We start from the raw sequence: 21,829 nt of genomic DNA, 5'->3' as shown, positions 1-21,829 counted from the left end.
TTGTGATTTAAAACAGATCACCTGATGGCTCCCACTCTCTCTCTCCCTCTCTCTCTCTGTGTCTCTTTCCCTGCAGAGCTGCAGAGGGAGGGCAGCATCGAGACCCTCAGCAACAGCTCGGGTTCCACCAGCGGCAGCATCCCGCGCAACTTCGAGGGCTACCGCTCCCCTCTGCCCACCAACGAGAGCCAGCCACTCAGCCTCTTCCCCACCAACTTCCCCTAGACTCCCACCTCTCCAGCAGGAACACCAACCACCGTCCAGCCCACCTGCTCCACCTGCCTGCCCCCCCACATCTGTCCACACAGCATCACACTGACACGCTGATGTGTTGAACTGACACCAGATTGTGTCCAGGATTTGTGTTTCTCTGTGCAGTGTGTTTTGTGTTTTTCTCTTCTTATACAGCTGGTCACAGATCAGTGTGATACCAGCTACATATAATGTTACTGTTTTATTTCTTGGGTTGGATTTGAAGGCTTTTTAAAAAAAAAAGTTTTGCTGCAAATCACTGCAGGTAGTGGAGACTTGCATTTATATTTAATTTGACCATTTTAATACCTAAATTACTCCAGAAATGAAAATGATTGAGTGTTTTCCCTCAGACTGCAGCCATGTCAGGGTGAAAACACACAGTACAATTTGTTTTAGTCCTTTGAAAACAAATTATTGCATAGCAATTAACCAAATCTAAAGTACAGAAATGCAGTTTCATCACTGCAGAGTATTTTGATACAGCTGAGGTCAGGGAGGAATTCCCCCTATTTTCAATATCACATTTCTAATAAGAGACCAGTATCAGCACAATGATCTAACCCTGCTTGTTACCTTGTCATTGTGTTAAATCAGGAGGCCGGCCGTCCTCTCCTCTCTGCAGCCGATGTCGGCTGTTTCCTCAGCACGCCATCGCCCAGTGTGTTTGAAGTTTTACGGTGTGCCTGTTGTCTGAATGAGCCATAAGAAAAGGGAGCGCAGACAGAGGGAAAATGTTTATTCCAGCCAGTGACGTGTAGCAGCTCCCTTTCCCTCCGTGTGTTTGTGCCCTCATGGCCTCCTGCTAAATGTTCCTGATTAAATTTGGTCCTCTCATGCCTTTGATTTTCCTGTAATTACATTTGACAAAAGATGCAGTAATGAGATGACACTATTACTACGTTGCTGAAGTCATTTAGATGTTTACAGTATAATTGAGATATGCTTCTGACATCATGAGGATATATTCGCCACTCGGCCTTTCCGCAGAGTAAATTTTAATTGAGCGCAGTAATAGAAGCATGTGTAGCCATCATGCTGTATTTTTTACATTAGCCTCCTTTGACCAAATCTTTTTCTTCCTCTAGTTATAAGTCTCTAAAAATGTATTTTCCTTAAATGTACTAGCTTTGCCTGTAATAGCGAAGGAGATTGACTTTGATAATCAGAAATTATTTTATGAAACACACTCTGCCTGATGATTTGTCCTAAGCAGAATGTTTGACTGCACTATTTACAGTCGCCTTCGGAAAAGACATGGAATGATATTAGAAGTGAACAATCCCACATGTGTGAGTGCTGCCGGACGGGCTTGCATGTCATGTCGGCCCGTTGTTGCTCGGTCAGTGAATGAGGGCATGAATCTACACATTTTAATTCAGAGCAAATGCTTGTTGTTGACATTAAAATTTGATTGGTAAAATACTCACTTCTTCTCCCAGCATTCATGCAAGGAAAAAAAAAAGAAAAAAAACATAATAAAAGTCAAGGAAATGAATCTTTTTTTCTCACTCTGATTGCTCCTAATTGTGTCGTTCGTATTTCAACCACGGCGGTGACCATCAGCAACATTGTACTGCTGGTAATTAGTACCATATTTTTTAAAAGGCAATGAAGTGCTGTTAAAGGGACTTTTTATGGCCGACTCTGGCTCTTTGTTCTGAAGGAAGGGAGAACACGAGAGGGCATGTTTGTTTCTCTGCTAATCAGCACGAAACTTCAAGTCCCAGAACTCTCAAACAAAGTTTTTTTGTTTTTTTTTTAAAGGGAAGTCAAACATTGGACAGGAACCATTTGAACTAATTTGAATTAAATTAGATTAGCGGTAGATTATTCCTTGTATGCTTTATTTCATCTCATCGTTGTGTTCATATGCTACTAGTCGTAAAATTTAAAAGGGGCCCTTGCCCGGCTACAGTGGAACACATCCAAACTTGAAGAGATGGCCAGAAAACGTTTGCACAGACAATTAAATTAATAATATATTACCACTCAACTGCCTGAAACATTTTTAAATTAAAACCAGTATGCATGTTATTCCACTCACATGGATTTGAAAATGAAATTGGTTACAGTATAATTTGGACAACAGAATGAATGCATAAAAAACAGAACCATTACAAAATATCTATTCAGGTTTTTATGCAGGACTCCCTTATGAATAAAGTAAGAAATAGGCTCCAGCTGGCAGGATGTGTGTCTGCCACTTCATCTTGAGGAAAGTTCAGCATTGTACAGCAAGCACAAGAGGAAAACAACAGTTCCGACTGAAAGTGTTTTATTTGATTCCAACATGTTATTACAAACCTTTTGCAATGTTTCATATTCACAAAATGAATCATCATAAATGTGAATGAAATCCAAACCATTTAAAAAAAAAATGTAATAAATAAATATAGTTTGTATTTAGCAAGGATACCACACACTAAAAACCTGGCAAATGACCAATGTCATGTCAGTTTAAAATAGATTTGTATGCGTGTTTATTTTTAATTAATAATTTGTCATTAGCCATGTATTAATTTTGAGAAGAAATGCTGAGCTACTGAAGTTTGAACTTGGCAGCAGCGTGTTCTAGCAGTAACTCAGAGGGCAGTGTGTCCTCCACAACGACTGTAAATCTCCACTCACCGATTCAAGTCACGCTGAATGAAAGAAATCCCTGAGATGTAAATGAAGCTACCTTTCCTTTCCTGGCATCTAAACCTCCTGCTGGGAAGTGTGTGTGTGTGTGTGTGTGTGTGTGTGTGTGTGTGTGTGTGTGGACCTGCTGGTGTTGAGTCCAAACTTGTGAACTTTGAACAAGAGAAACATGGCAGCAAACGGGAACATTATCAATCAGAATATTAAGACTAGTGGAGTGGAAAAGATGCAGTCAAAATAAGCTGATTGAATATACTGTATACTATATAGGCGCAGTAACATTCATTCTGTTGAATTTAGCATGGGTTCCTTACAAATGAGAAGCATTAGATCGGTTAGCAAACAGAACTTATCTGACTTGAATAAAGCACGCTAACACTTACTGAATACACTGTGCAGCTTAGTGTAAACTATGTGGAATGGTAATAGGCTTCAATCAATTAAACATTCACTATGCTAACAGGTTATAGTTGACAGTTTAGCCTTTGTTATGTTAAGTGGCCTCAGGTCGGCAGGCTGTCGGGGCACACAGAGACCTCTGATAGCTTCATTATGATAAACATTGCGTTCGAATGGGGCTGTAGATTGAAATCAGTTATTAACTCAGTATAGCCAGCGACCAGGTTCATTCACAGTGGAGCTTTTCTATCATCCACTGCAGTGTCGTTATTCAACGGGAGAACCTTCCAAATATCCCTCGAGCTTCATTTAGCAAACGCAAACAGCAGAGAGATCTCCCACTGATTCCAGACCATTGTTGATAAAAGTGCCAGCAGTTGATGCCGATGTCCGTAACTGTGCTGCCAGCTAATTTTATCCAAACTGAAATCTCATTCACAACACGACCACCCTTTTCTTCTGCTGAGGCCAGCGGCACCACAGTAAATACAGCTCGATGTAAATTAGGCAGCACTTCCTGTTTTTCTACCAGAAATTGCTACTTTTGGTTAAGACAGGTGACAATACACCCACTGCCAAGACAGTTTTTTCTTTTTTTTTTTTAAAGTCCAAAACAACATTTTTGTTTCATACCTTCACACTTACTAAACCTGATCAGTGATTCATTTGCCATTTGAAAAAAAATCAAGCCAGTTCTCAGAACTCATACAAAAAGAAGTCCTTACATTTTTTTTAATCTCCTGCAATTTACCAAGTACTTTGGCATTTATTGTATATATTATGGTGGATTGCTCAACATGGAAAATCAGTTGCTTTGGGCATACACGTTAACAATTATAATATGTCACAAATATATACACAGATGTTCACTCTCTCACCATTAGAAACGTTGCTGAAACAACGTGATTGCAACCTTCAGCAGCATCCAGAGAGAAAACACATACACACAGCTGCAGGAAAGATGACTTGGTTTATTTTGAAATTTGTTAAAGAAGTTGAAACGTAAAATAATTCTCTTTAGATGGATGAGAGACGGAAGCTAAAATACAATAGTTAAGGGCAATTAACATGTACTATATATTTCTGTGGGGATGTAAAATAGTGATTCAGAACATCTGTAAATTCTTTGGAAAATTTAGCGATGTTGCAAAAAATTCCCAAAACATAAAAAACACACAGACAAGCAGCTAAAGTATTAATATGGTACCATAATGCATATGTGTCCTGGCTTTACATGTGAACCCTTGTGTAATATATTTCTCTGCGGTGTGTGAAACTTACCTTGGAGGATTCCTGCATGTTTTATCATCACACCATCTTCACGTTGAATCTTTAAACGCCACGCAGTCTGCCTCGTGGGTCTCAGTCTGGTTCATATGGCCTGGAGCTCAAATGCATTTCATCATATATAAAGGTTTCATTCTGAATGTTGAGCTGTCTACATGACACACACAGTGTCGGGGTGTGCTGTGAGAAAAAGGTCACACATCACATCCCACGCTCTCAGGCCAGGAAATGGATAATACTGAATTTTCTGACAATCCTGGGTTTTGCATGTGAGAACCATATCATTTAAAATAATGATAATCTAATTCAGGGAGGTGAGTCACCAAGATTTCTGCTCTGCTCATCAGCTGCTGCAGAAAACCTCCTCACTGGCACCTTTAAGCCACCGTCATTGATCTTATAACCTAAATCCTTCATTAAACTAGCTAGCACATAGCTAAAAATATGACTGTAAAGGAGGAATAATCCTTGAATTATTGTTAAATTGTACAACCATCAAAAATCTAAAATTTGGTATATTTTCAGACTTTACTTAGAATGACACCTGTCAGATAATATGATGCTGATTTTAATCCTGGGCCCTGTTTTCTACACCTCATTGAAACACCTCTGGGGCCCCTGCAGGTCCTTGAACCACATTTTGAGTGGCAAAGAGACAGCTCTGTCACCACCGAAACTCACCATCAGGATGTCAAGACCTGTGCAGTGCACGGTGTCCGAGACAAAGGAGGAGATGTGCTCAGAGATCTGGGCTCAGTGTGCTGCTGTCAGGTCGGATGGAGATTAGATGGGAATCAGGAACACGAGCAGGATTTTTTTTTTTCTTTTCTTTTCTGGATCAGCTTCAGTTTCATCCGCCATATTTATCCTTCAAGAAACACATGAATGAGTGTTCTCTCTCAGAGCTGCTGCGGCTTGATGTCATATCACAAAGCAGTTAATAAAACACTAGCCTGTATACAAGAGGGAGCAGGGAGCTGAGCTCAGGTCACTACATTTGAGGCTCAGCTGCATTTAAATTAGGTCAAATTAAGTGGCGAAATTAAAAAAAACTCTATCAAATATACACACACACACACACACACACACACACACACACACTTACAAGTAAAGCGATAATTTGCATGATGATGCGGTCGAACTTTTCTCTTCTCCGTTCTAAAATCAGCTGCTACTAAACCACAGCATTATGAGACAGCATGAGAACACATTTACAGGTGTTTTCTTTCTTTCTTTCTTTTCTTTCTTTCTTTCTTTTTTTTGGATTTGCCGCATTTTGAAATCACAAAAAAAAAAAATGAATCGTCGTGAAAATCTAATCTTTTATACCTCAAATTTCACGTTCATTCCATTTATCCGGCACATATATATCATTTTTGCTGAACCAATTGCAGGTGTCAGTGGTTAAAATAAGCGCTGTTATTCTGAAACTGTTCTGACAGGAAACACTAAAACGTGGCATTTTAAACTAACCGATGAAATCGACGCCGACACCTTTTCCTAGTTTGGGCTCTCTGGTTCCGAGGAGAGGTTCGGTGTGTTCTTGGGTTCCCCCCTGTGTTCTGTCTGCACCGGGCTGTGTGACAGAGCTCTTCCTCTGCCTCCGGCCTGCAGGTAGCGTCTGCTCCTCCGCTGCGCTCCTAATATGATTCAATGTTCCCGGCGCTGCAGCTGCTAATTCAATTTCTCCATGCTGTCAACACATCTGCAAAAAACACACAAAAGATTATTTTGCTGGTTTTAAAAAAAATGTGTCCCAACGAACATAAAGCAGTAATAAAATATTGTCAGCTGGATGGTATTAAAACGCCGGCGCTTTAATGAGTTCTTGTTAAGACTGAGCTGGGAGCGGCTCCTGCACGCAGCGCTGCTGAGGTGATGCTCTGTCATCTGTCCTGCGCGGTCAAACTGCGCGACCAGCTCTGCACTTTAATGCAGACGTCGCAGAGAAGGGCCGATTAAAAGGAGGGCTGATAACTATTCGATCAAACCGAACTCACATCTTTTCAAATTAAAAAGTATTTTTTACGAATCAACATTAAACAAAAAACGTTTCAATAAAGACACGTTCAGAGAGGTGGATGAATACCGAAATAAAACAACAAGCTGATATCAAAGACGTGTGTGCAGCTGTTTGTTTTTACGGAACTTATTTACAGTGTTTCACATTAATAAAAGCCGCTTTCTGTCAAGACGAGACAGCTGCGTGTTACAGAGTTTTACATTATTAGCTATTCAAAATGTGATGCACCTACACAAACATACACCAAAACAACTAATCCAGTATCTGTGGCGGTGATTTAGAAAAGGCGGGCAAGGACCGGACATGTCGGTGTCTTCCTGCTCAAAGGCACAACGAGAAAAGTCACCTTCAGGCAGCCAGCACCCGAAACAGGGAGGCTCCCTGCACTCCGGGCTGAGACGGTGACGGTGATGTCACGGTGGTGTATTTGGGAGCACGCGTCACATCAGTGATGCCTGTTATCAGTGAATAGCTGAGCACATGCGCTCATTCGTGCTGATGGCGCTGCTCGCCACTGACATCCAGGGACACCCGGTAACCTCTGGCACAGCCCCGCCATGATCAGACCCCGGTCCCGGATCCCTCCGGTGTAAAGAGAGCCGTAAAACTTTCTACGAGGCTCCGTGAGACCATCACTGATCACTCTGCTCTGTGTGTGTGTGTGTGTGTGTGTGTGTGTGTGTGTGTGTGTGTGTGTGTGTGTGTGTGTGTGTGTGTGTGTGTGGCTGCTGTAGCGCCGTGGATGTGACAGCTCTGTCGCTCTCCTCTGACTCCCCTGGGTCACTATAGCGCCCCCACCTGGCGGTCTACCTGTCAGTTAGGCGCACCCACACAGGACTGGCTGAGCAGTTTCAGATCCGTGACTGGGTGAATGTGAAACAGGCTGCAGGGGCTGACAGGTTACTGGATCTGAGTGGTTGTAGTTTATGACTGAGTTTGTCATGAAGCCATGTCCAGCGTGCATGTTCCTCTGGGTTTGTTTTAAATGAGAGCTGCGGTGCTCCAGGTATTATTCTGGTCCCGAAAAGCATCTTATTTGTTCCAAATAATATGATCTGCACGGGCCAGTGTGTGTGTGCGCGTGTGTGTTGGGAGGGACTGAGGAAACATTTGCATTTCCTACAAGTGAGAAGTGATATGTTTCATTTAGCAGAGTGGACTGAAGAGGAAGTGGAGGAGATGAAGCGGAGGAGGAGGAGGAGGAGGAGGAGGGCATGCTGGTAGCTGCATGAGGAGGAGAAGGGAGGAGAAGGAAAAGAAAAAAGGAGGAGGAGAAGAGGAGGTGGAGGAGAAGAGGAGGAGGAGGAGGAGGAGGAGGAGGAGAGGGCCGCTGGTCGCCGGGTTTCCATGTGACAAGGGGAAATATGAGGGACTTTGACAGGTCTTAAACGGTCTGGCGCCAAGGCCTCAGTCTAGCCGCTAAATATAGCCGGAGAGATGATGCAGGGAGATGGGAGGAGAAGATGGAGAGATAAAAGGAAGAAAGGAACAATGTCGAAGGGAGGAAGAAAATAACAATACTCGATTATAGACGAATATGGCGCAAAACTGTCCTGTTATGTTGTAATTAGAGCGTCTTCTGTCCGGATCGCTGACGCAGGGCCAGCGCGCCCGGACGGAAGACGCTCTTGCGCACATTTTCACATCTGCAGCTGTATTATATTGTATTGAGCGGACGGATCAAGGACACAGAAGAAAGCTTTAGTCAACTTCCTGTAAGGGAAGCGTCATGCAAGCAGTTAATTCACTTTAAATGCAAAGCCAGCTTAGAGGGTGACCGACAACTCCTGCGTCAAATATCTCAAGCTGGGCCTCTGACCTTTCCTGTTTGGACACATTTGTGGGGAAAACATATTGACAATTTTGTCAATATTATAAAAGATCTAAACTGCGGTGCACCGGTAACTCAAACTTCTGAATACGCTCTTTATAAATGTTCCCAAACTTTATCTTGTGGTGTGTTACACCCTCCATAGGGCGGCCACCCCTCACACCTAGGACACACACATTCCAAAAAACAAGTCGGAGCGGCAAATGTACTGTCTGCTTTCGTTAATCTCCAGCACAGAGAACATGTTAATCTACAGCACGGTGCCCCTGCTCTGTGGACACACCATCAGCTCGGAGCAGTCCTCCCTCGACTTAATGACTTTTAAATCGCGCGTAATGGAGGTTTCTGTACGGCACAGAACAAATAAATGGTGACTAATTTGCACAAGCATTGTTGATACAATTATCCAGTTGAGTATTCCGGCAGAAAAACCGTTATCCACCTCCATATGTTGCTAATCTTTTTTTTTTTTTTTTTTTCCTTCTTTCCCTTCTCCCCACTAAAGCTCCTCATGCAGCTCCAAAGGTCTGACTAACCGCCGCCGCTCCCACGGCGCTCCTACATCTCTGTCATTTCATAAATCTGAAGGTGCAGCATTCCAAACAAGTCAGCGGTCCGTCCAAATTACAGCAGATACCCGTCACACTGTGACTCCGGAGAGAACGGTGAGGCATGTGCAGGACAGTCCTGGTGATTTTACGCTTCCCCTGTGAAGCTGATGCTCGCTGGCATTTATTTCCAACACCTTTGCTGACTGAAAAAAAAAAAAAACAAAAACAAAAAAAAAAAAACTTTTTTTTTTGTCTCATATTGTCGCTGGCTGCTGTTGGGGCCCCGCTGTGAAACAATTCACGCTCCGGGGGGACTTGTTGTGTCCAGCAGAATGTGTTTCCAGGGCTCGCTTCATTCAGGTGCGGTGCGCTCTGGCGCGCTTGCAGCTCCGTGTCAGGCCCCGCTCGCTCCTGGCGCACGGTGGCTTCAATCTGATGGAAGCCGAGCAACAAGTGTGTAGCGCGGCGGAGGTGTGCAAACATTTCATGCTCCTGAATCACATAACATGCTCTGTCTGACGTGCAGGTGCCGGCTGCTGAACTGTCTGCAGAGGGCTTTAAGGAAAAGAAAACAATTTCGGTTTTTGATCGGCGTGGTTTCCTGTAGCGGCTGATTGGGAGCTGACTGAAGTGAATTTAATGCACGTTTCCTGAGGGTTGGTAAATATTATTCATGACATTTTTATGGCCAGTAAGAGTTTTGTAAGCCTGTCAGCGGAAGCCACAGGGACGCGGCTGTGTTCCAGGGGTTAATAGGAAATGCGCAGTTGTGTCTGACGGTCTCATTCACAGGGATTATCACTTTTTGTTTCAGTTTTTGTCATAGTGGCGGTTGTGGCCCACATCACTGTCCTTCCTTCCTGCCCCGGCGAGAGCAGCTGTTTATCCAAAAAAGAAAGAAAGAAAGAAAGAAAAAAAAATTCACATCTGACACCAAGTCATGACCGAGGCAGAGCCGAGGAGCGGAGGCGCAGATGAGGCTGCCGGAGGGGCCCTGAGGGGTCGCACATGCACGACTTCAGGGTAAATATAAAGAGACAAGAGATTGTTCTTATTGTGGCGCATCAGCCGACTGGCGCCGAGCAGCTCCTTAACAAACTGAGTCCCAGTTCATCAGGAGCTGCGGCGCTGGGTTTTTTTTTTTTTTTCTTCTAAAGGAGCTCAGCAGAGCGGAGTGCGGGGCGGCTGGTGGGGGGCCCCCGTGGCTCCCGGAGCTCCGCACTGTCCCTGCTTTGACAAAATACAACCTGTCGGAGATTACACGCCACCACGGCCTGCCCTCAGCCCCGAGACTCGGGCTCTAAATCATCTCATCGCCGCGGCTGTTTGATGTGGAAACACAAACGCTTCTCTGCACACAATCAGCGCGGACGCGAAGCAGCGGGGAGAGCACAACAATCACACAATCCACAGTCACAATCTACACGCCTGCGTCCCCGACAACTCACTTCATGTGCAACTTCACCCAAACAAGGAAGAGTTTGTACCGAAGTGATCACTCACCGCTGTCCTCCTCCCTTTTTCTTTTAGAAAAATTCATTCATCACCATTCATCTGGTTTCCTCTTTTTTTTTTTCCTTTTTTCTCTCTCTCTCTCTCCCTCCGCGCAGCATCTGGGTTTGTCTTTTCCAGCCTTGTCTCTTTATTACGCTGCCGCCGCCGCTGCCGCCGCCGTGCCGCCTCCCCCGTCAGCTCGGTCAGGAAAAGACGAACAGATAAACCGGCTCTCTCGCCCGGGGAAGCCGGGGCTGCATGAGGCTGAAGTCAGTGTACACACAGCTAACATAGCCGGGGCTAGTGTGAGGCAAATCCAGCCTAAGCGTCAAAACAGCCGATAACATGGAATAATGACAAGTCTGTTATTATAGAGAGCGACCGAGAGAGCAGCAGCTCTTTGAAATAAAATCTCCCCGGAATGCAGAGCGTGAGCTGCGCGCCGTGGGTTTACTGTTGGGAGTTGTTCTGAAAGGCAGTGCTAAACGTGGACAACTGGAGCCGTTCCTCCGTATTAAGGTGAGAATTAAGACAGTGAGCCTGTGGACAGGTCGGCTTCTCCGGAGGCGACATTGTAAAAAAAAAAAAAAAAAAAAATGCAAGCCGAGAGAGGTGATGCCTCCACCGGCCAACAACTGAGGGCTGACCCGGTGTTTGGCTTGGAAATGGGGGTGGGATTTCCCGATCTTTCCTGTCATTGGTTAATATTTTATTCTGTTGACATGTTTTCTTACTGCTAATGCTTCCGACACCTTCTTGTCCCCCCCACCTCACCCCTCCCTCCTCTTCCAGAGTCTGGCCGGAGCTGTCAGAACCACGCCTATAGGGGCCCACAATTGGTCCAGAAAGCGTAAAATCAGCAATCAAAGGGGCTTGGTTCATTAGTGTTGGGGATGGAGGCAGGAAGGACATGTGAGATAGTCACAGATCTGCAGTGAACGGGGCCACATCTCTCCAGTCAGTGTGGGATGACTGAAGCAGAGGAACTGCTTCTTTCTGTGAGAGGTACTCAGCGCAGCCGGGCTCTGCCTTCACAGCGCCGCTTCCACTGAAGGACTCGGCGGAGGAACCGCAGGAAAACCCACCAGCGGCAACTCTGGGCTATTTTCTTCACCCTGATAACGCGCTGCCGTGCGCCAGGGCGCTGTGCTCTCCTGTGCCGCTTTACACAAATTAACTGCTCGCGAAGCGCGGACCTACACTGGCTCTAGTTTGGGGGGAAATACCACTAAAAACATCCATTATTTCACTTCGGTTTTTGTGGATGCACCGATGAGAGATCCAGTTTTTACAGGGACTGCAATGGCTTATCACCCTTTCCACGCACACCGGCCGACCGACTTCCCAATGTCCGCCTTTCTAGCGGCCGCGCAGCCTTCCTTCTTCCCGGCGCTCAGCCTGCCTCCCGGGGCGCTCACTAAGCCTATTGCGGACCACGGCCTGGCCGGGGCGGCAGAGGCTGGGCTCCACCCGGCCCTCAGCCACCATCAGGCGGCTCATCTCCGCAGCATGAAGAGCCTGGAGCCCGAGGAGGAAGTCGACGACGACCCCAAAGTTACACTGGAAGCCAAGGATCTTTGGGACCAGTTTCATAAACTCGGGACGGAGATGGTTATTACCAAGTCTGGAAGGTAAGAGTGCCTCAGAACTACAGCCATCCTCCTCATGGGCTCGTCAACAAAATTTTATTTAATTTTATTTTATTTATTTTTTTTAAAAAGCAGTTTGTGTGTGCAGAGCCACGCTGAGAGAGAATAAAGCTGTTTATTGACGTTATCACAGGGCAGTCTGCTCCTCAGGCCTTTACTACTCCGTTTTTATTTCCCCGCCGGCTGTCAGCCTCTCCCGTAATTCATACGAATAAGAAGGAAAACTACGCAATGTTTACTACGAAATTTACACCAAATATTTCAACTTTATCTATTTATTTATTTTTTACACGTGGAGTTAAAATGGCTGAAATAACTGAATCAAAGAGGAATTTATTTTTTGGGGGGGATATTTTTGATTTTTTTTTTTTTTTCCCCCTCACCAGACTGATGAAAGCAGAGCTCCATATGTTGTGTGTGTGTGTGTGTGTGTGTGTGTGTGTGTGTGTGTGTGTGTGTGTGTGTGTGTGTGTGTGTAACCTGTGGCCTGAGCTTTACTCACGGTTATCTCTCTAACTGCAGCTCCTGGCTTTTTTATAAACAGGCTGTCACTTCAAAAAAAGCAGAGACGTGAAGTGGTGCGCTCATAAATATACTGCTCAGCTTTGTAGTGTAAGGCTTGGACAACACACACAACACACACACACACACACACACACACACACACACACACACACACACACACACACACTATGTTCGTGCTATGCTGCTGCGTGTAATATCAGACAATTACAATATTTCCTCTTGTCACGGCGGCGTGTTTCCCCCCCCCCCCTCCTTCCGCGGCCCTTCTGTCAGGCCGGTCCGGTGATCATGTGAAGTCGTGTGTTTTTGTGTTTTGGTCGAATCTCGGGCGTGCTGACTTCCCCTGCGTGTTTTTTTTCTCTCCACAGGAGGATGTTCCCTCCGTTCAAAGTGCGAATAAACGGGCTCGATAAAAAAGCCAAGTACATCCTGCTGATGGACATCGTGGCGGCGGACGACTGCCGCTACAAGTTCCACAACTCCCGCTGGATGGTGGCGGGCAAGGCCGACCCGGAGATGCCCAAGAGGATGTATATCCACCCGGACAGCCCGGCCACCGGCGAGCAGTGGATGGCCAAGCCTGTTGCTTTCCATAAACTCAAGCTGACCAACAACATCTCGGACAAGCACGGATTTGTAAGTACAGACAGGTTTCTTCCTCTCGCCTGAGCAGAGACAGTTAGATTTATATAGATATGTATTTGTATTTACATGCTGTCGGCTGTGAGGTGTTCGCTGCTGGAGCAGACGGGCCAGGGTGGTTTTTTTTGTTTTGTTTTGTTTTTGTAAAAATCGCATCAAATTTTTATGAAGCCCATGAGAAAAGTGGGTCGTTGTAGCAGCAAAGATAATAACAGGAAACAGCCAGGAGAAGAGGGGGGAAAAAACGGAAAATAAATAAAAACAGAGTCCAAAGCGTGGGCACAATACAGGGAGACTGCAGAGCTGTAAGCTCTCTGAAACAGGACTCTGAAATATAGAACATGTGCGCTCCGGACGACTACACGGACGGTGCTGGACGTGCAGTTGACACTTTGTCCCCACTTGACGTCCCTCTGCCGCTGACTCACACAGCTTGTGTTCCCCCCCTCAAGCTCTCCAAAACCCGCATGTGTACATCCGAGCCCAGGCCCAGCTCCGTCCCTGTACACCGCACTGATCCTCTCTTTCTAACCCACGTTTTGGGAATTAAAAGAAAGAAAGAAAGAAAGAAAGAAAGAAAGAAAGAAAGAAAGAAAGAAAGAACATATCTGAGCTGGGTGTTTGCAAGGTGGAGGGATTAAGTGTATCATCAAATAGGGTCAGAGAGAAATGACGTGAACTGAGTTCACTGACGTGTCTGATATGCCCCCACCTAATAGTATAGTGTAGCATAGTACAGTATAGTATTATATTGTATGGTAGTGTATTGTAATATATAGTAGAGTAGAGTAGAGTATTGTATGGTATGGTATTGTATTGTATTGTATCATATCGTATAGTATTGTATTGTATTGTATTGTAATATATAGTATAGTTTAGTAGAGTATAGTATTGTGTCATATCGTATCGTATTGTATTGTATTGTATTGTATTGTAATATATAGTATAGTATAGTAGAGTATAGTATTGTATCATATCGTATGGTATTGTATTGTATTGTAATATATAGTATAGTATAGTAGAGTATGGTATTGTATCATATCGTATGGTATTGTATTGTATTGTAATATATAGTATAGTATAGTACGGGTTTGTATTAAGTCTGTACTGTTGTGTATAGTATGGCTGGTGCTGCGGTGTTTGCATATCTTTCCTGCTCTATTTCCCCCATTAACAGAAACCCATAGATTTCATATTATTTCACTGGTGCAACAATATGCTCCGAGTTTAAAAAGAATCGGAGCAAATGATGAATGTGTGATACAGTCCGTGTGGCTGGCAGGCAGAGCGCCTCCGACTGGAAACAAATTCAACATTTACATGTCAGTCTAAATTTGCAATCGGTTACAGGCAGGATTTCTGTCCGTGCGCAGGCGCTCTCTGCCCGCGTTGTGAGGGGGAAATATCATTTTTGCTCGTATCTGGAATTAATTTCTGCATCCGGCCCTCACGGAGCGCAACCCGATCTGGCGTCGCGCGTTTTCTGTGTTTTCAAATTGTAGATGATGAGTATATTTTATTTTGAAAGTGCCAGCGCGTTTAACTGCGCTGCTGTGCTTGTTGAGACGGATAATTCCAGGTTCGCGTCTTGTCGTGCGTCTGTACTTGGTGGCACATTGAAATAAAAAAAAAAAAATAAAAACGGAATGAGAGAGTCGGTGTGTGCAGCTCTCCTCCCGACACAAGCTCAATCAAATCACTTTAGTGTGTGTGTGTGTGTGTGTGTGTGTGTGTGTGTGTGTGTGTGTTGCTGCGGCTGTGAGCCCTCATGACAACATGTGTGGCCTGGTCAGGTTTTTTTTTTTTTTTTTTTTTTTTTTCCCTTTTGGCCCGCACTAATTACAGACGAGTCTGCTCACACAGTAATTATAACAGCATCGACAACAATGCGCCGGATGATCCGCGTCAACATCTCCTGTCTGCTGTCGAGTTGCAACAGCGACCCGACCCTATACTGCGATATTCACTGCGAAGCTGTGTGTGTTTGTGTGTGTTGGTCCAGACAATCCTGAACTCCATGCACAAGTACCAGCCCCGGTTCCACATAGTGCGGGCCAACGACATCCTGAAGCTCCCCTACAGCACCTTCAGGACGTACGTCTTCCCGGAGACCGAGTTCGTGGCTGTGACGGCGTACCAGAACGACAAGGTGAGTCACGGTTCACACTCCAGCCAACTGCTCTAAATATGGATGCTATACTTTTGCATAATAAATGTCCTACATGCGCCCCCCTCCCCCCGCCACCAACCCCCGAAGACTTAATCTGATTTTGTAGGTCGCCTAATTTCCCTGCAGAGGACTCCTATGTCCCACTTGATTTTTTTTTTTTTTTTTTAATTGCTGTTTAGCCTGGACTTGTGGCTGTAGCACAACACGTTCACCATGATATTCAAATTCGCAGCTAGTGTTGTGTGTTATCTTGCAATTCATGCGCTGTTACCTTGACCAGAAGTGAAGAAATTAGGCGTGTAAATGCGGAGAGTGTGTTGTGCCTCGCTGTCATGCGGCATTAAAAAAAAAACCTGCCAGCCGTGTCCTCTCTATACATTTAGTGTTTATCCTCGCAAAAAAAAAAAATGGCGACAATCTAAAAATCCAGCATATCAGAATAGAGGTTTTGCATGTGTGTGTATTTGATGGCATTTATTATGAGCGCCAGTCGCGGCCTCTTTATCCTCCTCTATGAAGATAATTGGAGCTTGTGTCCAGGGGGCTCTGGCTGAAGTGTGTGTGTGTGTGTGTGGGGGGGGGGGGGGGTCTTGTTGTAAAAGTTTATGGCAAAGAGTCACCATCGATTAGAGGGCATTTAAAAGGCTGGTCACCCTGCAGCCGCGCCGGACAGATGCTGCGAGACTCTCTCTCTCTCTGCTCAAATCACAAACCGCCCGGAGCGTCCTGTTCGAGGGCCACAGAGGGCCTCCAGGAGCCCAGAGCCTCCTGCATGCGGCGCTTGGACGGCTGCGTGGAGCCACACCGACCTTCTTCCACATCAGGACACATCGCGAGGCAGCAGTGATCCAAACCGCATTATTAATTATTGATATGATAGTCATCTGTTCCAGTATTGCTCCCCCTGCCTTTTTATTTATTTTTTTCTGGGGGGACGGAGGCTCGTGTGGCCCCATTGAGGAATATTTCGTGGCAGAATTCCTCTCCAGGGGCCTATGAGAATAACGCCCCGTCATTACGCTTTTATTAATAATGCAAATCCGAGGCCCACCGTGGCTCCGGTCCAATCCACTGTTTTTTTTTGCGCGTGTTAATCCAAACACGTTGCTGTCCCAGATATTGGCTGGTGGAGGCGGCGGGCTCCAAGATAGTGGACGTCACGAGTTAATTGTGTTTCCACTCCTCCGACATTCATCATAATTTGTGTTTTTGACAGATAACGCAGCTAAAGATCGACAACAACCCATTTGCCAAAGGATTCCGGGACACGGGGAACGGAAGGAGAGAGAAAAGGTATCAACACCTGCAGTAATGACTCTGTCTGTGTGTGTGTGTGTGTGTGTGTGTGTGTGTGTGTGTGTGTGTGTGTGTGTGTGTGTGTGTGCTGGTCCTCCGGCATTTTTTATTGCGAGGTCTTGATATCTCAAGGATATCTCAAATCACCATCTATTATTATTATTATTATTATTATTATTATTATTATTATTATTATTGTTATTATTATTATTGCATTTATTCTAATAAATAATAATAATAATAACATTATTATTATCATTATTATTAACATTGTTGTTGTTATTGACAGGAAACAGCTGACTATGCCGTCGCTGCGGATGTATGAGGACCAGTGCAAGGCGGATCGGGAAGGTGCGGACTCGGACGCCTCCTCCAGTGATCCTCCGATCGGCAGGGACGCCGCCCACTCCCCGCTGGGAGCCGGTTCCAGTCCGTTGAGGTTCAGCAGGCCCAGTCGAGGTGAGAAACATCATTGTTTATTTTATTTTGGGGCCAGCGAGGGCGCCAGCATGAGTTTCAGCGATGGCGATAAAAACCATTAGCAGTGGTTGTAATCAATTATACAGCCTTGAACTTTAGAATGGAAATGTATCTTAAAGGGGCTCTTTGTGATTTTGGAGGAGAAATTTGAACTCAGAATTTTTTTACAATATTAATGAGGTTATAATAGAAACTTGAGAAATATTTATTTATTCCATAATTGAATAGAGAACCTGTTGTCAGAGGAAAATAAGGTCCCCGAACACTATTTGAAGCTAGAAAGGTGGCAGGGTCCGCCACATTCAAACAAAGTATAACAGTATAAATTCAGTCATCCTTCAAGGTCAGTTTGTTTATTCAGTTTATTCATTCAGGAGAAAAAAGAGAGTTTGCAAATAAAGATCTTTTACTTCTGAAATAAAGTTCTTCCCAAAAACTACACATTGCACCTTTAATTTATTTAAATTGTCCAAATGTGGTGTAATTTGGTTGAAGAAAATAACCGACAAGGTGAGGAAAATATCACTGTCATGCAGGAATAGATTTTATAATTCCTATTTCCCGTTGTTACGCTGGCCTGTGTGGTAATTTAAAATTAATTATATCTAATGTGCAGGATCAAATTAAATTCTATACAGAACAATTAACTGTTTATGTAAACAGCAAAATCAGCCTGCAGTGACTTGATGACTACAGTGAACTATTTTACTGCCCTGTAAATTGAAATGTTCTCACTGACCATATACAGTGTGTAAAACTCTTATTGGTGTTATTGAGTTCCCTTTAATTCTACAGAAAATTAACGTCCCTTAATTTCTCAAGTTGATTCATTTTTACAAAGCCTCAGCAGTGTTAGCCTCAACTGGCCCTTTTTTTAATTTCAACATGTGGACTTCTGTAATGTCTGCATTTTCAAAAGGTTTACACAGTTATACAGTCATTAAATAAGGTTATTATATACAGTGTAAATCTATATTTAAAATGTAGGCCATGTGTTAATTTCTTAATGACTGAACATATGGTGGGAAATGTGCAGGGTGGATTTTGAGAGTTTGGGGCTCCCACCAGGCTTATGTTGCCATTCTAGTGTGTGTGTGTGTGTGTGTGTGTGTGTGTGTGTGTGTGTGTGTGTGCTGGAGATGCGGAGGCTCGGGGGACAGTTACACTTACGCCACTTCTCCCCTGTTTGAATTGTATTTTTTTAGATGACAAAACATGCACTGACAGCGAGCAGGAGCTGGAGCACCACGACGAGCTCTGTGCCGGCTCCAACAGCCCGGGACCTGAACCCGAGTCCCCCTACAGCTCCAGGTGTGAGGAGCGCGTGAGGGACAGGCCTAGCACAGAAAAGAAGGACGACTCCATATTCAGTATAAGGAACCTTGAGAAGGACAAAGCGGAGAGCAGGCACAGGAAGGACACCGTGGACGTGTTGACAAAGGACTCAGAGGCTGGAGGCATCAGTGCCACTAAGGAAGCCTTCTCCCCTCTCATGGTCCAGACCGAGAGCCCCTCGCACTTCAGCCCGGGCCACTTACAAAGCCTGGCTCTGTCTGGCCTGCACAGTCAGCAGTTCTTTAACCCTCTGAACACCGGATCGCCGTTGTTGTTTCACCCCGGGCAGTTTGCCATGGCCCCCGGAGCCTTTTCTGCTATGGGCATGGGGCATCTATTGGCCTCTGTATCCGGAGCAAGTGGTTTGGAAAACGGCAGCCTCTCCGCCCAGGGCTCAGGAGGAACCCCCAGCCCATTCCCCTTCCATCTGTCCCAGCACATGCTCGCCTCTCAGGTAAGGAAGGTCATCCGGTCAGAGAATGACGTAGTGCGCCTGCACACCTGTAGCACCGAGCTGACGTCAGCAGGACAGGAAGGTTGGAGCTTCTGGTTGAGAGTGTAGACGGGATTAGGTGTCAAGTTTCCCCTTCTTGGGGACATATGTCCAGCCGGAGCTCCGTTTTATTCAGAGCTGATCAGAATTCAATAAGTGGAGATTTAATGATAAATGCACTCAGTTCAGTTCGTAAACATGTTTTCAGGCTTCTGTGGAGTAAAATGTAACAGAATTGTACACAAAGAAATAGTGTGTTGTTTGCATCAATACCTATTTTAAATAACTTAACAAACCAGATCATTTGGTTACTGTTTGAGTAAAAAATATATGTCACTAATTTACCCACTTGATTGGAAATTGTGACATGTGCAGCGTTGACTTAAAGTCTTTCCCTCTTTGTATTCCAGGGCATCCCCATGCCTTCCTTTGGAGGTCTGTTCCCGTACCCCTACACCTACATGGCGGCAGCTGCAGCGGCAGCCTCGGCCTCAGCCCTCCCCGCCACCAGCACCTCCAGCCCACTCTCCAGGAACCCGTTCCTGAGCTCATCCCGGCCCCGGCTCCGCTTCAACCCCTATCAGCTCCCAGTGTCGCTGTCTCAGAGCTCCAGCCTGCTCACCACCGGCCTGCAGGGCGGCCTCAACCCGGGCTCTGAATCCTCCAAACCGGGCAGCAGGGAGACCAGCCCAGCCCCGGAGCATCACAGCAACCACAAGACGGGAGGGTCGAGCAGGAGGACCGCGTCTCCCAAAACCTCTGTGAAGGACTCAGTGAATGAGCTGCAGAGCATCCAGAGACTGGTGAGCGGCCTGGAGGGCCAGAGGGAGCCCTCCCCGACTGCAGACTCTCCTAAGTGATGAGGACTCTGTTTGGGATCAAGACTTAACCAGAGGACTATACGTGCATATGTCCTGTACAGCACATTACAGAGACTGGGATGAGGGTTTGACCGATATGGGTAGGTGAAGGCCGATAACTGGTGTTTTTGGAACAAAGCTGCGGATAGTCCACAGAATTAAATTGACTCTTCTTTAAGTCCTGAAGGTTTCCTCCAGGGCTCACCTGTTAGGGAGGGTGGGAGGCCATTATTTTCAACCATCATCGGACAACAAAAGTGTCCCCTCAGTTCCTCAGTGTTGAAGCGTGAGCAGCTCGTGAGGGCAGAGCCGCTGGGAAACATTCCTACATTAATGAAATTAAAAAAAATATATATCCAAAATGACACTGAAGTAAAATTTCAAGGAAAACACACCCATTTTAGACAAAGAAGCACCAAAATAATTATGAAATATTTACAGGAGAAAAATGAAAATAAAAAAGACATGACCACTTGAATATTATCAATCGAATTTAAGCATATCCATTACAGCAGAGGTGGAGCGCACAAGGCCAGTATCGGCTCCATATATCGGTCTAACCTGCCTGAGGGGCCTGCAGCTCCGCAGACCGAGCGGTGCACAGTGGAGTGAGTGTGTGTGTGTGTGTGTGTGTGTGTGCGTGTGTGTGTGTGTTGGGTTTGGTTAACTTGAAGCGTTTGAGCACCCGGACCCGAGCCGGGCCCCGAACAGAACAGGAGCCTCATCACGATGACAGGCAGGTCTCGAGCTGCGTCCAAAAAACTTTGTTTATTCCAGGCCTGATTATTTCACAAAGGCATGGCAGGGGAGAGACAGACAGGAAGAACCGCTTATCATTTCATGCCAGAAAAAAAAAATGTTTCTGAACTATTTATGTAATTAAAGATAAAACAAATTCTGTAAATAAAGCTAAGATCCAAGAATATGCAATTGGTATTAATTTATTCAAGGCTGTATATTAGCGTGTATATATTTCGAATTTAACTCGTTGCTTTTTTTTTTCTCCTCCCTCCTCCTCCTCCTCTTCTTCTCCCCCAATTTTACATGAACATATACTGTAAATGAAAGCTATTTAGCGCTTGTTGGTTTGAAAAACTGTGTATGAAGCATTGCTGATTTTTTTGAGGACGTGTGTGCCATGTTTTAGTCTGCATCCACCGAAAATGACAGAGGAACAGAGAGACAGAGAGACAGACAGACAGACAGAGAGAGAGAGAGAGAGAGAGTTCCACATGGATTCAAAAACACCTCAGGTTATTTCACTCCAGCCAGGAGACATTCAAAGCAATTCCTCCTATGGGCGCATCATTCATATCTATTCATAAATATATTTAAAGATGAAAGTATCTTGTTTATGCTGGTTGTCCGGGTTTTTTTGTTTTTGTTTTGTTTTTGTTTTCGTTTTTTTTTTTTTTTTTTGATTGTCTCACAATTTCAATAAAAAAATCGTTGTGCTGAAATCTCGCAAGCGTATTATTATTATTATTATTATTATTATTATTATTACCATAGTTATAATTATCATTATCATAATAACAATTATTATTAATAATATTCCATATTTTTCATTGTTGTTGGAATGATCTTATGAGAGCAACACAGCAGTAGAAATGTGTAGAGCATTTGTAATGAAGTCATCTATGGTTTTGCACACTGCTGTTATGCGCGCGCACACACACACACACACACACGTGTGACAGGAGCGCCCTCTGTCGGGCGCATGTTTATTAGAAGAAAAAAAAAGGCCAGGCTCCGCACATGATGGGGTGAATTTGAAGAGAATGTTTCTCTTGTGTTGTGAATGTTTGTCATGATTCACGTTATTAAAACTGCAGCGACAGCTACACAAGAGTAACATCTGCGGGTGAACTGTATTCTAAGTCACAAATGTATCGTGAG

General features: G+C 44.9%; 2 protein-coding genes and 1 long non-coding RNA gene across 7 annotated transcripts in view; 2 read left to right on the top strand and 1 right to left on the bottom strand.

The window, feature by feature from the left end:
• Nucleotides 1–1,750, top strand: part of bcas3 (BCAS3 microtubule associated cell migration factor) — a 345,864-nt gene extending 344,114 nt beyond the window's left edge. For both annotated transcript variants that reach the window (XM_037120193.1, XM_037120185.1), the window contains one exon: nt 77–1,750. In XM_037120193.1, the coding sequence (XP_036976088.1) occupies nt 77–225 (149 nt within the window). In that variant the 3' untranslated portion in view covers nt 226–1,750. The remainder of the gene's footprint in view (nt 1–76) is intronic.
• LOC119031649 lies at nt 660–10,664 on the bottom strand. 2 transcript variants are annotated; one of them, XR_005078660.1, is made up of 3 exons: nt 10,490–10,664; nt 6,055–6,286; nt 660–5,449 (listed from the first exon to the last, which is right to left on the bottom strand). It is a non-coding gene; the product is annotated as an uncharacterized LOC119031649 (long non-coding RNA). The 2 variants fall into 2 exon arrangements; XR_005078661.1 differs by lacking the exon at nt 10,490–10,664 and adding an exon at nt 6,951–7,809.
• On the top strand, nt 9,816–21,394 carry tbx2b (T-box transcription factor 2b). 3 transcript variants are annotated; one of them, XM_037120207.1, is made up of 8 exons: nt 10,850–10,999; nt 11,273–12,111; nt 13,023–13,290; nt 15,293–15,445; nt 16,683–16,759; nt 17,052–17,221; nt 18,448–19,031; nt 19,481–21,394. In XM_037120207.1, exons 2-8 carry the CDS (start codon nt 11,753–11,755, stop codon nt 19,928–19,930), a joined length of 2,061 nt encoding a protein of 686 aa, XP_036976102.1. In that variant the 5' UTR covers nt 10,850–10,999; nt 11,273–11,752; the 3' UTR covers nt 19,931–21,394. The 3 variants fall into 3 exon arrangements, with proteins under 3 accessions (XP_036976114.1, XP_036976102.1, XP_036976106.1); XM_037120219.1 differs by lacking the exons at nt 10,850–10,999; nt 11,273–12,111 and adding an exon at nt 9,816–10,009; XM_037120211.1 differs by lacking the exon at nt 10,850–10,999 and having other exon boundaries at nt 11,371–12,111; nt 15,299–15,445.
• The last annotated feature ends 435 nt before the right edge of the window (nt 21,395–21,829 follow it).

Source organism: Acanthopagrus latus, chromosome 2 (assembly GCF_904848185.1).
Source record: "Acanthopagrus latus isolate v.2019 chromosome 2, fAcaLat1.1, whole genome shotgun sequence".
Lineage (NCBI taxonomy): Eukaryota > Metazoa > Chordata > Actinopteri > Spariformes > Sparidae > Acanthopagrus > Acanthopagrus latus.
Note: the sequence above shows the minus strand (reverse complement) of the source record. Positions and strands in the feature narration are given on the sequence as shown.

What these genes read in the sequence shown, in the direction of transcription:
- tbx2b (XM_037120207.1), top strand. Translation starts at nt 11,753, where the DNA reads ATGAGAGATCCAGTTTTTACAGGGACTGCAATGGCTTATCACCCTTTC. An exon ending in AACGGAAGGAGAGAGAAAAG is followed by an intron (nt 16,760 to 17,051) that starts GTATCAACACCT and finishes TGTTATTGACAG; the next exon opens with GAAACAGCTGACTATGCCGT. An exon ending in AGCACATGCTCGCCTCTCAG is followed by an intron (nt 19,032 to 19,480) that starts GTAAGGAAGGTC and finishes TTTGTATTCCAG; the next exon opens with GGCATCCCCATGCCTTCCTT.